Source organism: Sinocyclocheilus grahami, unplaced genomic scaffold (genome assembly GCF_001515645.1).
Source record: "Sinocyclocheilus grahami isolate Dianchi unplaced genomic scaffold, SAMN03320097.WGS_v1.1 scaffold50.1, whole genome shotgun sequence".
Classification (NCBI taxonomy): Eukaryota; Metazoa; Chordata; class Actinopteri; order Cypriniformes; family Cyprinidae; genus Sinocyclocheilus; species Sinocyclocheilus grahami.
This window is the reverse complement of record NW_015505229.1, coordinates 1,763,455-1,780,182: the sequence shown is the minus strand read 5'-3', so window position 1 is coordinate 1,780,182 and position 16,728 is coordinate 1,763,455. Positions and strand designations below refer to the sequence as shown.

Here is a 16,728-nt window from a genome sequence, read left to right as displayed (position 1 = left end):
TTTTTTTTACTGACTGTTCACTTGCCTTTAATCGTGTTTGAACTTTCTCAGACTATAGTTTTTGCTGTGGTATATGAAGAAGTACTTAAAGTGTGTGGAAAGCAAAGTTACAATGATATAAAATTTGTGTCACTAATTGTTTTGTTTGTATGTTCACATTGATGTTAAATTACATTTTCTGATTTGTGACATTACTTTTTAAGTACCTCTAAAACACTGCTGGTCACTGCTTTCAGAAGTTATAGCGATTCTTTATTTTCCAAGAAAGAATGTGAAACAAATTGGTTATATAATTTTAATTTTTAAATATTTTAAAATATAATTTAAATTGATTTTCTTTAAGCAATATCGTATCGAATATCGCATTTTTTAACAAGGTATCGCATATCGCATTTTTCTTCAATATCGCACAGCCCTAGTAAACATTATATATTTAAACATATGTAAATTTACCCAGCTATTTCTTTAAACTCAAGTTTTACAATTTTATTATAGCTTTAATATTTATATGCATATTATGTATACTTATTTTTTTCATAAATCTTTTTTTAAATGACTGAAATATTTTTTAAAAAGATTATTTAAATACCTTTTTTTAACAATTTTACTATAGCTTTATATTTTTGTTAAATAATTTTATGTATTCTTATATTTTACTATTATATTTTTTAAATGACGCTAAATTGACAATCTTAAAAATACTATTTTTTAAAAATATACATTATATATTTTTTTATTTTTACAGTTTTAATTTAGCTAATATATATATATATTCTTATTTTTGATCTATTTTTAAATGACACTAAAATGACAAGGCAATTTGATAACCCCCTGAAAAAAATAAAACTATTATATTTAAAAAAAAGTAAGTTATTTAAAGTTTATTATACTTAAAGTATATAATTATTTTCTTAGATAATATTGATATACTATTTGTGTAAATATTATGTAATTGATAAAAATGTTCCTTCAATTGCCAGCCCTAATTTCATTGTGTCCCTCTGCGTAATGCAGTTTAGTTTTCTGTGCTTGTTCCGTGTGAGTTTCAGGCTTTTTTGATACGTCATTTTAAGACGTTGCATCACCTGAAAACGGGAAGCCCTCGGAAACCAATTTGAGCCGCGTCTCTTGTGGTGTTCAAACACAGCTAATCTGTGATAACCAAAAGATGCATATTTGTTCTCCGCAGAGCTCACAATGTGTTTATTGAATTTTTGCTGTCGAGAAAATGCTGTTTAAGCTTTGCCGTCTGTACCACCTGTCAGAAAGCTCTTCGTCCTGAGGGCTGGCAGGAGGCTTTGAAGGCAGCTAAGTTTTAAATCGCTTAATGATCAGACAAACTATGACAGATGAGACCTTTATAACCGTGGCTGAATGAGACGCGAGTCGCCCGATCTTCTGGATGAGTTCATCATGGTCCTCTCCATCTGCCTCGCTGCACTCTCTCTCACTTTTCATCTTCTTCCTCTTTTCCTCCCACCCTCTCGCCTCCCTTCATCCCTTCTCTCACGTTTTTTTCTTTGAGCCAGGAAGCCATAACAGCATCCCATCCAGAGCCAAATCATCAAAGGAAAGGATACAATGATTAGGACAATCTAAGGCAGCGTCAGGTTCTATGTTTAAAAGCCCCTCACTTCAGGGTAATTGATAGGATGGTACATCCCATATCCCACTGGCGAGTGATCGCCGCTCTCCGCTCTTAGATTATGAGCTGGAAATGAATTTGCCCCAGATGCAATCAATATCAAAAGATTGACTTGAATCCGAGCTCTCTACCCCATCTCCAGATGTCATGCCCCCTTCCTCTCATCCATCTATGTCTTAATCTCTTCCTTTCGGGGCCCGGTGCATGAAATGTTTACGCGGACTGGGAGAGTTTGAGGCTTTCAGATCATGTGTTAAGTTGCATCAGTAATGATGGTCTCAGTTCTAAATCCAGTTGGCTGCAGTTGTATTTGTCAAACATGATGAATGTTGAATTTAGTTGGTTAATGTTACCTTAAAGCCGAGTCTAGACCCTGTTAAGGAGTTTCATCTTCATCTTTCATCTTAACACACCTAAAAATTTGTGATTAAAAAACAAAAACATCCCACTAAAATTGAAAAGTCTGTTTGATGCAATACGTTTGTAAGTCAATCAAAATGGTGTCGAAGTTACAACCTCCAGTGACATAAATTACAATTTTTAAATTTGAGTCCGTAGTTTCTCACACTTAAAACGCAAAATATAGTTCAGTACATGTACTTACTGTATGGTTAGGATGAGGACGAAGGAAATAATAAAAATGTGAAATTACATGAGTATGAGTAAATGAGTAAATGATGAAAGACTTTTAATCTCTTTACTGCACGTAAAACATGGCACACTATGAGGAGCAGAACCTTCCTAAAACCAAAATCCAACAATTGCCCCTGAAGAAAATATGAAAAAGCTGGTAATATAAACAACTTAAGTCATGCCATGCTCTCTCTTAGGTTGTTTGCCCTGTTGATAGCCTGCACCTCTCAATAAATGCTAATGCGTCCCCCACCAACTCATTAAAACACTCTAATTGCAACATAGTGGCATAACGGTCATTTGCCAACAATGTATAACCTTCATCACTTCTCCTCATCATCCTTCCCTTTCCTCATCCGTTCTCCGCATAATAAAATCATTAGGCTGCTGCCGTTGCAACCTAATTAATTAACCCAATAAAGCAGTAAATAAAGGCCTAGCTCTTAAGGCACGTATGTGCCTGACGTCGCTGTTTTGACGCTGTAACTTTTATGCATCGACCTCCATTGTCTGTCGCCTGAGAGACGATGTACTAAATCACAATTACCTGGGGCGAAACATCGAACGCTACGTGTGCTTTGTGGATTAGCCTTGTTTGGTACTCAAATTGGTTTGTATACAAATCTGGTTGAATTATGTTTGTTGACTTCTGGCCCGGTGTGTTTTCAATGGAAATGCATTCATTATTTTCGTAAACACGACTCAAGCTTTTTCATCTCTCAAGAGCTCATCGGAAAAAGCCTATCACAGACCCCGGTACACAAATGTACTTTCAGGTACAGGATAATTGAGAGCACTGGGTCTAAATGACCCGTGTGTGTGTGTGTACGTACACTGTTTACGCATACGCAATGAAGGATAATGTATGTAATGAATGTAAATCTTACAGGTTGAAGCTTCAGAACATTCGAAACAGGTTTGGATGTTTGTCAACTCCTTTGAGGCAGTATTGGATATATTAAGTTTGGAATATTTTTATTAAATTGCTCACCAGCACTACATTTATTTTTACAATTTAAAGAGGGATAGAGAGACATTTTTGTACACACACAGAGATGGTTAAAAATCAGAAATACATTTGTAATTAAATGATTACACTGATTGAGATACCTATCTATAACTATATCTATGTTACAATTAATTAATATTACAGATTAAAGAGAGAAATAATTTAACACAATTCTTAAAAATTTGAAACAAATCTTTAATTTAGATAGATAGATAGATAGATAGGAATATAAAAATAAATAACTTACATTTTATTTTGCATATATATCAATTATATATTTATTTTTCTTTATTTCTTTCTTTTTTTCTTTTAAAATACTGTCACTTCTAAGATAGAGGGACCTCTATTTTATGTATGTACTCTGAAAATGGACTAGCTCTGACAGCTTTGAACATTTTGGACCCACACAATTTCATCCAGATCAATCATCAGGCGAGTGTGTTCTCCAGGTCACTCCATCTCAAAGAGCCCAAGCTGATGTGACGTGCTGTAGACTAATGTGTCACACACTCACTTCATCCCCTTCCCTCAGTGCTGGAGGGGTTGGAGATTATTCCAAGCTTCAGATGAAAACACGGGAATTCTGTAAACCAGTAATCGTGTTGAGAAGGAGCGGCACATTTTTCCAGTTTCCTGTAATGCGAGAGTGTTTAAGTCTAGCTCTTTATCTAACTTAGTGTCGAAGACAGATATTGATTGGTTTGTCTGATCATGAGAAAGCATAAATAAAGCCGTTTTCTGTTGTTTGATTTTCTGGAATTATCAAACAATATACACTTCTAAATTAAAGAGCTATGAACTGAAGCTAGCATTGCGCCTTTTAATTTAGTTCCTTCTTTAAATGTTCTGATTTCCTCTTATTGTGCTTGAAAAGCGTCACAGCCATGGCAGATGATTACAGCTCTATCTCACAGGCATTTTCATAAAATCTATTTCAATCTACATCGATTTCAGCTGTGTCTCTTGTGCCACAATAGACTATCAAGTACCACTGCTGCAGTAATGCTTTTTTTTTTGCGTCATATTTAGTAGTGGCAATAGACACTCACGTAAACATCCTTATTCTCTCGCTGCCTGTAGTGCATGAATGACTAACTCATAGTGGAAATTGACTGTCATTGCTCACGTTACACCTCTCCTGTATGTACGGCACCACCACAAAACTCAAATTTCATTCTTGAGTCCATCTTTTCCACACACACACCATCAACAAGCTTTTTCACACGCCAGTGCCCGCGGTTAAGCTTCATCTCTTATTCATGTGATTGCCGTGTTTGCTTACCCTGTTTTTATCGTTCAGGAATCATACACGGTCATGAATTCGTACGCTTATATTTATATTTATTTATTTATTACCTCCCAGTCTTTAAGTTTATGATATTTTTTACACAAATTCATCATGAGTGACAGTAGCAATGGTTTTCATTCAGAATTTTTTATCTCTGTTTTCAGTAACACTTTACTTCAAGCCATTATCCAGTAATTCATGGGCTGATTTCTACTATGTAAATGCAATATATAGTAAAATCTTTTAAAAGTAATATTCATAATTATTATTATAATTAATATAATTAATATTAGAGTGCATATATATATGTATGTGTGTGTGTGTATGTGTGTGACCCTGGACCACAAAACCAGTCTTAAGTAGCTTGGGTATATTTGTAGCAATAGACATTGTATGGGTCAAAATTATCGATTTTTCTTTTATGCCAAAAATCATTAGGATATTAAGTAAAGATTATATTCCATGAAGATATTTTGTAAAGTTCCTACCGCAAGTATATGCATCGCTAAGAACTTCATTTGGACAATTTTAAAGGCGATTTTCTCAGTATTTAGATGTTTTTATTTTTTTTGCACCCTCAGATTCCAGATTTTCAAATAGTTGTATCTCGGCCAAATATTGTCCGATTCTAACAAACCATACATCAATGGAAAGCTTATTCTGATGTATAAATCTCAATTTCAATTTCAAATTGACCCTTATGACTGATTTTGTGGTCCAGGGACACACACACACACACACACACATATATATATATATATATCCAGTGACTGTATGTAGAAAAAATATATTATGCCTAAACTATAATTATGTTAATTGATATAACTATTACAGTGGTTACCATTATTGCTGGGTCCATGCTACTCTTATAACATATTACATAATGCATTTAGGAATGTTGTTATAAGCTATATTATTTGCAAGTTTTGAGTAAAGTGTTTCCTGCTTCTCTTGTTTGTTATGTGTCTTCTCATGAGAGCAGCAGAAGCAGGTGATTCATCTTGCAGCCATGTTTTTGTTCAGTTCACATGTAGGCCTTTGAAATAGTGTGTTTGGATCTGTTGTACCAGGCTCTATCTGAAATGCCCCTGTAGGAAAAACCTGGGGAGAGATATTTATCAAAGTAATGCATACAAGGAACGCTAAATAAATCTGTGATATCTCACCAGTGAATAACCACATGGAGCATGTAATTCACCTGCTGCTGACTGGGTCTTTACAGGATCCCTCCCCCACAAGCCGTATTTTCTCACCTACATGTATCTGCTTTTTTAGATGCTCTAAAGCATGCTTTTTCTCGACCAGAGGGAAATGTAGAGCTAAGGAGATAAAAAGGAGGAAAATGACATGATTCTGCAATAGCAAAATGCAGGCCTTACATAAAACTACCTGGACAGAGTCTGTCGAGACGTTCATTTGTCAACAGGCCTAAATCGTGAGCTGGAGATGCTTTGTTATGCATTCTTGTGGGAGGAGAGTAAGGAAATGGCACAGTCGTGTGTATGTAGGACACATGGTTGTCAAGTGGGCAGGTCTATGCGCAGCAGTCTGTCTTCTGATAGACAGGAAGAGGGTGTGTGTGTGCATTTACTGACAGGAACACGTCCCACGGTCCCCTCCAACAGTCCTTGCGGGGCTGCTTCTGACAGCCGGTCCCGATAGTAAGCAAAAGATGTAAACACACAACCAGGGATGCCGCAGAAGACAGGCTTGCATTAACCTTGCCTGCAAATGGCTGCACACCCCCATGCTTTATTAATAGTATCTTGAGGGCACTTGTGTAGCACATGTGCTTGTTTAATCGGGACTGTGAAAAAATAACACTTGGAAATCTTTGGCCTTGTCACACGGAGCTCTATTTAGTGTGGGTGTGTTGCTCTCAAGGTACGAGTTATTTTTAATTAGACTGTAAAACATTGGTGAACAATATCTCTTGTTTTACTTTCTTGGCATTCATGTTTGTTTTTAATCGGTCAATCAATCAGTTAGTCAATTATTTTTAATTCAAATGTAATGGACTGTCAGAAAAAACTGTCAGACAAAAAAATGTTTTGGGTAATATTTGGGTAATCTTATCATTGCATAAAAAATGAAACCTATTTTTAAAACAAACTGTTTTTTAACTCCATTTCTAATTAAAAAATTAAAGAAAAATTTGCAGCCTTGGTGAGCATAAGAATTTTTTTACTAAAACATATATATTTTTTTAAATCTTACAGATCCCAAACTTTTGAATTATAATGCTTAATAGAATACTTCATAGATACTTCATAGAACAATGCCTTTTTTAACACAATTTCTACATATATATATATATATACTGTATATATATGTATATAAGAATGTAAATGTAATTGTTTTGCATGCCTTATTTATTAATTTATTTTTAAAAAGCACATTAAATTTTTAGTAGCTCAATGTAATGTGCTAATTAATAACATTGAAAATAAAATAAATTACATATTTTAAAGTAAAAATTTTAAGTAGCTTTGTACTATTTGTAGTACAAATAATTGTACTTTTTAATTAATGATTTATTTAATTGATTCATTTTGATTCTGTATTGAGGAAATACAAGTTATAATATAACAAAGATTCTAACAATTGAAATGTATATTAAGATTTTTGATTTAAACAACTATTTTGCATTACACTGAACTAAAATTAACTGTTTATACGTGTTTAATTGTCATGAAATTGTCACATTACAAAACTTTTATCAATATATTCTTAATGTTGTAATAAGCTTGATGTTTTGCTCTATCATGTAGTGTAGAAAAACAGTGTCTGAAAAGATTGACTGTTAGGAATAAGATTTCACCTGATAGTCTAATGCCAATGTTTACTGAAAGAAATGTTAGCTTGAACTGAAATTGTCCTGGGATTGGGATGGGATCATTTGGTGCCTCATGATTCATTTTGAATTTCGAGAGTCGTGAAACAATTACAAAATGATTCTTAAAGGAATAGTTCACCCAAAAAAAAAAAAAATTACCTGAAAATTTACTCTCAGGCCATCCAAGACATAGATGAGTTTGTTTCTTCATAGGAGCAGGTTTGGAGAAATTTAGCATTACATCACTTGCTCACCTCTGCAGTGAATGGGTGCTGTCAGAATGAGAGTCCAAACAGCTGATAAAAACATCACAATAATCCACAAGTAATCCACACGACTCCAGTCCAACAATTAACATATTATAAAGAGAAAAGCTGAATGTTTGTAAGAATCAAATCCATCATTAAAACATTTATAACTTCTTATGGTTGCTTTTGCCTAAAATGCAAGTCCTCTATCCATAATAATGCTGAGTCTCATCAGAATCAAGAGAGACTTTTATTCTGACGGCACCCATTCACTGTAAGGGATCCATTGGTGAGCAAGTGATGAAAAATCTTTTTTCCCATGAAGAATCAAACTCAAATGTTCAGCAAATCTTGATTTCTGGATGAACTATTCCATTAAAGCTTTAAGTTTTCAGCATCAGTGCTCCAGGAATATTCCATTTCCCGCTTTTGTTTACTCCATTGTTTCTCAGACTTCAGAGATTGTAGCATTTTAAAAGGAGTCATTTACAAAAGAGTCGTAAGTGCATTAAGTCATCACACAGGAGGAAACGACTTTGTGGCTGGCTGGAAACGAACAGGTGCTCTTTCAGGTTCATTTAGCGTTGCTTTCGAGCGAGGAAGTAAATTGCTGCGGGGAAAGTCCAGCATAATCCTGTTTTTTTCTTTCTGTTTTTTTTTCTTGCAACGATTTACATGCATTTGAACCCCGAATCAGCTTTTGTCTGGTCCGTTGTGTCATTTTCAGCGAGACTGAGTAAACATCTGCGGGAGAGCGGTGGGGGTAAAGCGGCCTAATTAGGATGAAGTCCTCTATTCCCAGCTGCTCACTATGTTTAGACAGACGACGTCTTGTGCGGGTAACCTCCTCTCCTGAGTGCCCTCTCACAACGCAACCTGTGAGGTGAATGCAACACAACAGTTGGCGTAATAAGACAATTAGCCCGTGCAATTTGTAACTTTCTTAATTGCACTGCAAGCTTAAAGTACTTCCAACGCACCCGTCACCTGCTAATTGTGAACCTATCACTCACTAGAATAGGAGATGGAGAAAACAAAAGGCCGTTCTCTCTCTCCATCTTTGTCTCAGGCTCTCTCCCGTCGTCGTTTTCTGTCCTGATTAAATAAATGCTTTTTAATTAGTTTGGAAGTAATGCATGTGTTCGCCATCCTTTGTCTTAATCTCCACTGGTGCCTTTGTGAAAAAACCTTCTGTGATGGAGACTCGTACAATCGAGTGTGCTGAAATATTTACCATCGCCGTTGGACGCCTGCCACAATGTGGAATTGCCTCAGCAGCCCTAAATGAAATTGTCCCTAATATGTTTCTGCTGATTAGAGCCTCTGCTTAGATGAAGAACGGGGCGTTTGCCAGCTAATACAAAAGGCTATCCTTGAGTGCTGTCCATTTATCAATATTAGCTTTTTTTTCCTCTGAGAATTAGCCTTTGTAATGGGGGAAAATAGTAGAATGACTCGTAACTTTGGGCAGTAAGTGTTGATGTTGGATGGTGGCTTATTCAAAACTCCTGTTTGGAGTAAATAGCAGATGCTGTCGTGGTCGGCCATATGGAGCTCGCTGCCTCGCAGCAGACTGAGAGCTGGGAATGGAAGCAGGTGGAAGGTACAGAGATTAAAGACCCACTCAGGCTGCCTTACATCACTGTAAGTTGCGCTTCGGTAGCCGCGAATTAAATCTGCTCAATTTGACGTTTCTGTTCGTATTGAAGATGGGTCATCAACTTGTTTGCAACGTTAGGGAAGGTTACTTGTAAATGTATGGCAATGTGTTCCTCCAAAAAAAGTAGGAAATTGCATTGCATTGGGCCTTATTCAAACAATATACAAAATCAATTTCTTTGTACGTTGTTGTAAAAAAAAATCTTACAACATTAAAATTTTGTGATGTTTTTTTTTTACTTGATTGTAATATTAAGCATTTTCATAAATAAAAAAAATAATACCGGTAATAATTAATTACATGCATTTTATTTATTAATAATAATGTAAACACAAAATGAAATAGCTTTACATTTATTTTTATTTTATTTTTGTTTTACTTGATTGGAAAATACAATAAAAACTATTATAGGAGCAATTAAGATTGCTTTTGTTATTTTTTCTATATAAATACACTCAATTAATAATATTATAAAATTAATATGTAATAAATAGTAAATACATACAAAAAATATTCACTAACATTTGTTAAATATTGAATTTTAAAAATTATTAAAATGTAATGATAATAATAATGTAAACAAAAAAAAATGAAATAGCATTTACGATATTTTTGACCTTCCTAAATGTGAGCATTTTACTCGATTGGAATATATACATTTATAAAAATAAAACATACAAATATACAATTAAATAAATATTGTATAACACAAATATATATAAAAAAACTCATATTATTTTAAATTGTACTGTTTATTTAACAAATGTATGTATTTTGAATTATTTGGAAAAACATTCATGAACATGTATTATCCTTACAAATTTCTGTATGAATTGATATTATTACATTCATTTGACATTCAATTCTGTAATGTGTTTTGTTAACGTTTTGTTCTGCTTGTGTTTCATGAATGAGGTCTATTGTTAGTAAAGGTAATAGTTACTTTTGTCTTATTGCCCGTTTTCCAAGTCTGTTTCTTGCCAAATAGAAGCTTGCGACTGTTTTTATTTACTTAACATATTTAAAGTGGTTATTTTTGTTGTTTAAAAGTTTGTCTTCCTGATATAGTTTGCATGCAACAGCTAATACCCTGTACGAGTTCAAAATGTAACACATTACCTCAAACATACCATTGACAGTACACTACAAAACAAAACAACCCCCTGTTGGAGAGCTTTTCTTTGTTGATTTTCATTTCTCATGGTGACCCACTATATGTTGCTCTATCGATCAAATTTCTTCATAACATCCAGCGATTATCTGGACATCAAAGTCAGACAGGAGATCATCTCTAGATTATCACCGGCCGTCTGTAATGTCGTGGCAGTATTTATTAGGGTGTTTGAGGTTACATTCCTCACTCAAGGGCAGAGCCGCAGTAAAGCTCAGCGGGGACTTGAACCAGCAGCAGATAGGGTTGCTGCTCCATTACCCTGCCCAGTGGACCAAACGTGGTTTCATTCATCTCTGCATCAGAGGCAAATCCACCTGATCTCTTGTGTTTGGATCGTTTCATACTGCAGCTCCCGATAGGCGCTCAAATGAAGATTTGGATGTAAAATGATGCAATTGTGTGTGTGTGTTGAGTAAATGTACTCTCCAGGCGTATGTTTGAGCAGTCAGGTTAAATGAACTGCATTCAGAGATCACACCAACTATCTAGAATAAAACTTATGAAAATACATGAATGTTGAAAAACAAATGACATCAAACGGGTTGGCTCAGTGTGTTTTGCAAGGTTATATTACCTTGAATTTCCTTTTATAAACTCAAAATGAAATCACATTTACAATACATTTTGATGTGAGACTTTTAGGACTTGATATAGTTTTTTAGTTGATTGGAATGGGAATGTAAATAAATAAATATTCACTAACATTCATTTTATGAATAAAATATAATAATAATAATAGCAACATTTTGGACTTGACATTTCTTTATTGGGAAGTTAATGCATTTAAATATTTACTAACGTTTCATTTTTTAATAATAAAGTGAATTAATAATGACAACAACATTTTGGACTTTTTTACTTGACTGGAATATTAATGATATAATATTAAATATTAAATAAATACATACAATTTCTAACATTAATGCATTTTTACAAAATAAGAACGAAATAAGTTTATTATTATTGTTGTTGTTTTCTTTTACAAACAATTAATTGAATTATTTGGAAAAAAACATTATTACTAATTTATCATTTCTAACACATTTTTGTGTGACTTGTTAAAATATTTTGCGATTTGTTTTTAATAATAATAATAATTATTATAATAATAGCTATTATTATTATTATTGATGAGTCATGCAAATTAATACCAGGTGCATTTATTGAAAACTGTAAGTAGGTTCAATTTTTATTTCATATTTCTTCTAGTTTATTTAAAAAAAAAATTATTTCATGCATATTTTTCTTTCACTCGATATATCATAAAAGTCTGTTTTTGGTGCCATGTTCCTTCAACTTAGCTGATCAGCCTGAGTGACCGCAATCCGACTCATGAAATGCACACGTTTCTCAATCTCTGTTTTGCAGCACCACCTGCAGGAAGACTGTCGCACAATCCGCTCAATCGCTCTCTCTTTCTCTCTCTCTCTCTCTCTCTCTCTCTCTCTCTCTTCCCCTCCAGATGTACAGCACATTAAGCGCAGAGACATCGTGCTTAAGAGGGAACTGGGCAACTGGGCCTTTGGGAAGGTGTTCCTGGCAGAGTGCTACAACCTAAGCCCCACTAAGGACAAGATGCTGGTGGCTGTCAAGGTAAGAGATGATCCCTCCATTCCAGCAGGGCCGTGGCGCTCTCCAGTTACACAGGACTCATTCCAAAGGTCAAGCCCTTTTTTTCATCCCCCCTCGAATGACATATAAAGTTGATCCCCCTGTGCCCACCAGAGAGGGCTTTCTTTCGGGGAACGATCGCGAGACTTCTTGGTGGTGGAGGATTTGTTGACTAAGATCAATGATGGAAAGAGCTCTGCTGTGCTTCGATCTCTGTTTTGCAGCACCGCCTGCAGGAAGACTGTCGCACAATCCGCTCAATCGCTCTCTCTTTCTCTCTCTCTCTCTCTCTCTCTCTCTCTCTCTCTCTCTCTTCCCCTCCAGATGTACAGCACATTAAGCGCAGAGACATCGTGCTTAAGAGGGAACTGGGCGAAGGGGCCTTTGGGAAGGTGTTCCTGGCAGAGTGCTACAACCTAAGCCCCACTAAGGACAAGATGCTGGTGGCTGTCAAGGTAAGAGATGATCCCTCCATTCCAGCAGGGCCGTGGCGCTCTCCAGTTACACAGGACTCATTCCAAAGGTCAAGCCCTTTTTTTCATCCCCCCTCGAATGACATATAAAGTTGATCCCCCTGTGCCCACCAGAGAGGGCTTTCTTTCGGGGAACGATCGCGAGACTTCTTGGTGGTGGAGGATTTGTTGACTAAGATCAATGATGGAAAGAGCTCTGCTGTGCTTCGAGGAGAGATCAGCTACAGTTGCGTTTAATATTTGCCATTGATATAAGGTTTGGGAGGGTATTAAGATATTGCAGTGCTGTGGTTTAGTCTTCATGACATAGCCAGAGAGGAATGAGTCACCGCTGTGGGCAGACAGTTCCTGGATAATGCTTTAACATGGTTTACCACATGGGACTATTCACCAAGGTCAAGGAACTCAGCATCCAGTGGGCTGAGGCGCTCTATTGAAGACCGTCTCTAGATCAGTGATGATCTATAAGTGCGTCAGTTTGTTTGTCAGTTTAAAAATGTCAACGTTTCAAGGTTTCACAAATGCTGACTTGTTGAAGTATGAAGTCAAACATATAGTATTTTGTTGTGAAAATTTTAAAAGAATTTTGAGTTTGCATTTCACAATTCTGACTTATTTTTTTTCTATAACACTCTATTTGGGTTATATATGTCTAGTCATAATGTTACCGGCACCCAGTTCTCCCATGTGTTCCCCTTTTTCATCATCTTTGAGATGATATTGGATATTGATATGATATTTAGTTCAGGTCAGCTGGAGAATAAATCTGGAGCAATAATACTGTCTGCTAGTGATGGTTTATCATCCCTCAAAGCATATTAGTCTGGAGACACTGTAATCAGGAATGATGGAGCTGACGTTTTCTTTCTGATGGTGTCAGAAGAAGAATCTCATGTGCAGAGGAACACAAGCAGCTACATGCCCTGCTTTATTACTAACCCATGTTAAAAAAAAATGTCCAACTGCTTTTTCCAAAGGCTCCATTAATATTAAAAATATCTGATGGTTCAGAATAAATCCCAAAGATGTCTTTGATTAGTCTAATATTAAATATATTAAAAAGTCTCCAATCGAAAGGCAGCTATCTCATTAAACACATTTCTGTTCTTGGAGGAACCTGAGAAATGAGTTTGAGCTGCAAGCCATTTCATTTTATACCTCTATACTTACACTGTCTTTCAACAGTGGTGTAGTTTTCATCTATTTTTATTTCACCTAAGGAACTCTAGGAGAAACATCTGTTCTGAGGCATCGTTGACACCTAAATGTGTCTCCTCAGCTTTGAAAGAGCAACCTCTGAGCAATAAAACGTTCCTCTGGGAAGCTGCTTGGCTTCGTTGGCTTCATGGAGCTCTATCACAGCAGCTGCTGTTTGAAAGCCGTCCAACTCAAATTCAGAGGTCAAGTGTTTTTCTTGTATTTTGGCCAAAGAGCTGCCAGCGTCTCTCTCGTATCTTTGCTCTCCCCCATCTCCACCTGATGCTCTAGACCTCCAGACCCTTATTACGAGTGACAGCCCCCCAGGTGGTGCTGGATTCATCCCCCCTGCTCTCTTCAACCTGTGCAGGTGGCCAATTTCGCAACACAGGGGTAATAAAGCATTATGGATAGGGATAGATACCTCACCATCTGCGAATTGGTTCTCTCATCCATCTCCAACGCATTAACCTCTTTGCAATTCCTGATATGGATTAACCCACGGTAGCTCTAATTAAAATTAAACTGCGAGCTCTGAGGGCGAAACGCAATTATAACATAATTGAAGGAGCGATTCCTCACAAACACACTGCGATGCAAGTATCACGGCCAAGGCCTCAGAGGGGGGTTATTTTTCAGTGAATGACGGGATATAAGATGACAAAAAGACGGATGTGTACAGGCAACTATTTAATCTTTCAGAAAAGACAAAGACAGGCACAAACAAATCAGAGACGGTCATTTGTGCATCTTCCTTGAGTGCATCGCCCTGAGGTTTAGTCCATGAATATGTGCCTTGAAAATCTTGAAAAATATATGATCTGTTATGAAATGTGTTACATGAATAATTGAAAGTACTTTGGACATCTACAATATCTGTGCAGTATTTGTGTTAACTCATCTAGGTTTTGATTATGCATTTAAATCTATGTCAACGTTTTAAGGTGTCACAGATCTGGATATTTATATTTTGTTGTGGATATTTCCCTGATAGATTTAAAGCACTGTGCAATAATAAAGATCTGCAATAATATTTGTCAACTCATCTACATTTTGATTATGCATTTAAGTATATTGTCAAAAATAGCTCTGCATGCTCAATTGGTTTGTGGCATATTGTATGTTTGGGATTCATAAACCATTAGAGACGGAACCGTTTAGATCCAGATTAGTTGGAGCAGTTAGTCTCATTAACCTGATTAATTGTTCACTTGAATTATTTATTACCGACTGACTCATTTAAGCTCCCTTAATTAATTTACTTGTACCAAGAGTATCAAAAAATAATAGCAAAGGCACATTTAATTCATGGATATACACAATATTTCCAATCATATTGATGATTTGTTTTTGAAATACGGATTTTAATTTCACTTTCCCCCAAAATATCTTTGGTTTCACCCACAATGCTTTAGTATCTATTATTGTGGTTTTCAGACAATAAACTGTCCGTCTTATGTGTCTACACAGACTCTGAAGGATCCCACCCTTGAGGCGAGGAAAGACTTCCAGCGGGAGGCCGAGCTGCTGACCAACCTTCAGCACGAGCACATAGTGAAGTTCTATGGCGTCTGCGTGGACGGAGACCCGCTTATCATGGTTTTCGAGTACATGAAACACGGAGACCTCAACAAGTTCCTCAGGTTTGTGGCTGTCATAACACAGTAATCTTTGTGCTTTGCTTGTGTAATGATGAAAATGAAATTCAATGACAATACAAAGGGAATCAGTTATTATTGATTGAGGTCACAGACCAAGTGTAACATAATTATAGAACCACTGAATTCCGATGTGATGCTCTGGGAATTCTATAGTCTTACGAGACCAGAATTTCTCAACCAGAAGTTTGTGATGGAATTGTGGTGGGTTATGATTATGACAGAATGCCAAATTAATTTTAAAATATATACAGTACATTTTTAATGAAATGTTCTAAATGAGAATACAATATAACACAGTATATGGGTAGTTGATGCTTAACATGTCCATGAACCTTTATTTAATCTATCAATATTTTAGAAATGTACTAGAAATACATATTTATCATATATATATATATATATATATATATATATATATATACACACACACATTAGTGGTGTCAAAATTAGCGCGTTAACGCAGGAGATTAATTTTTTCAGTTTAACATGTTAAAAATATTTAATGCAATTAACGCAGGGGTGGGGCTAGGGTTGGCCACCCCACTCACAACTGCTGCTTCTGTCACTTTTTCTCATGACAAGAAGTGCATTTATTCAGTCGCAGAACGACTGAGAACGGGAGACATTTCAGACGTTCACTCCACTTCACTTCAGCGCCAGGCGCGAGTCAAACGAGCGAGGAAACGGCTCTTCAATTGCATGCATAAAGACGCCGGCGCACGCTGTAGCCAGTATCCTTTCATATCAAAGCGCGAAATAAACTATGTGCATGCAATGTCATGGTCAGTTAAGTCATGAAGTTACCAAAAAGCTGCCTTAAAACTGTGCATGCATGTAATATATTTTATGTGTCACATTTAATTAAGAACATGTCTCTGAAATGGCTTTCAAAACGGTCCTGGAGCAGCCCAGCACTGTCTAATACACCCGATTTAACTCGTCAGCTCATTAATAGAGACTTTAAGACCTGAAGTGGGTCAGAAAAGGTAAAAAGAGTTGGTTTTATAATGGGCTTATGTGAAGGTTGTTTTATTTTTTTAAAGTCTAATAAATGTCAAAATTGATAGTTCTGAATTATACTGTAATGTTGAATGGCTAGTCATGTTGAATAGTCAATGGTTAAATATTAGGGGGGGGGGCAATTTTATATTGGTATCATTGATACTGGCCTTCAGTCATAAAAAAACAAATATTAAAAAATATACTATCTTTATGTTGTTTGTACATTCATTTGAAGATTGAATGTGAAAATTATTGCAATATAAAAAAATATTTTAAAAAATAATATTATTT

At 35.8% G+C, this 16,728-nt stretch overlaps 1 protein-coding gene across 1 annotated transcript in view; it reads left to right on the top strand.

Annotated features, from left to right (window-relative positions):
* The window catches only part of ntrk3a (neurotrophic tyrosine kinase, receptor, type 3a), a 232,477-nt gene that overhangs the window by 177,744 nt on the left and 38,005 nt on the right, over positions 1-16,728 (top strand). Inside the window, exons 10-11 of the mRNA XM_016269255.1 lie at positions 12,429-12,559; positions 15,245-15,417. Coding sequence (XP_016124741.1) covers positions 12,429-12,559; positions 15,245-15,417 — 304 coding nt within the window. The remainder of the gene's footprint in view (positions 1-12,428; positions 12,560-15,244; positions 15,418-16,728) is intronic.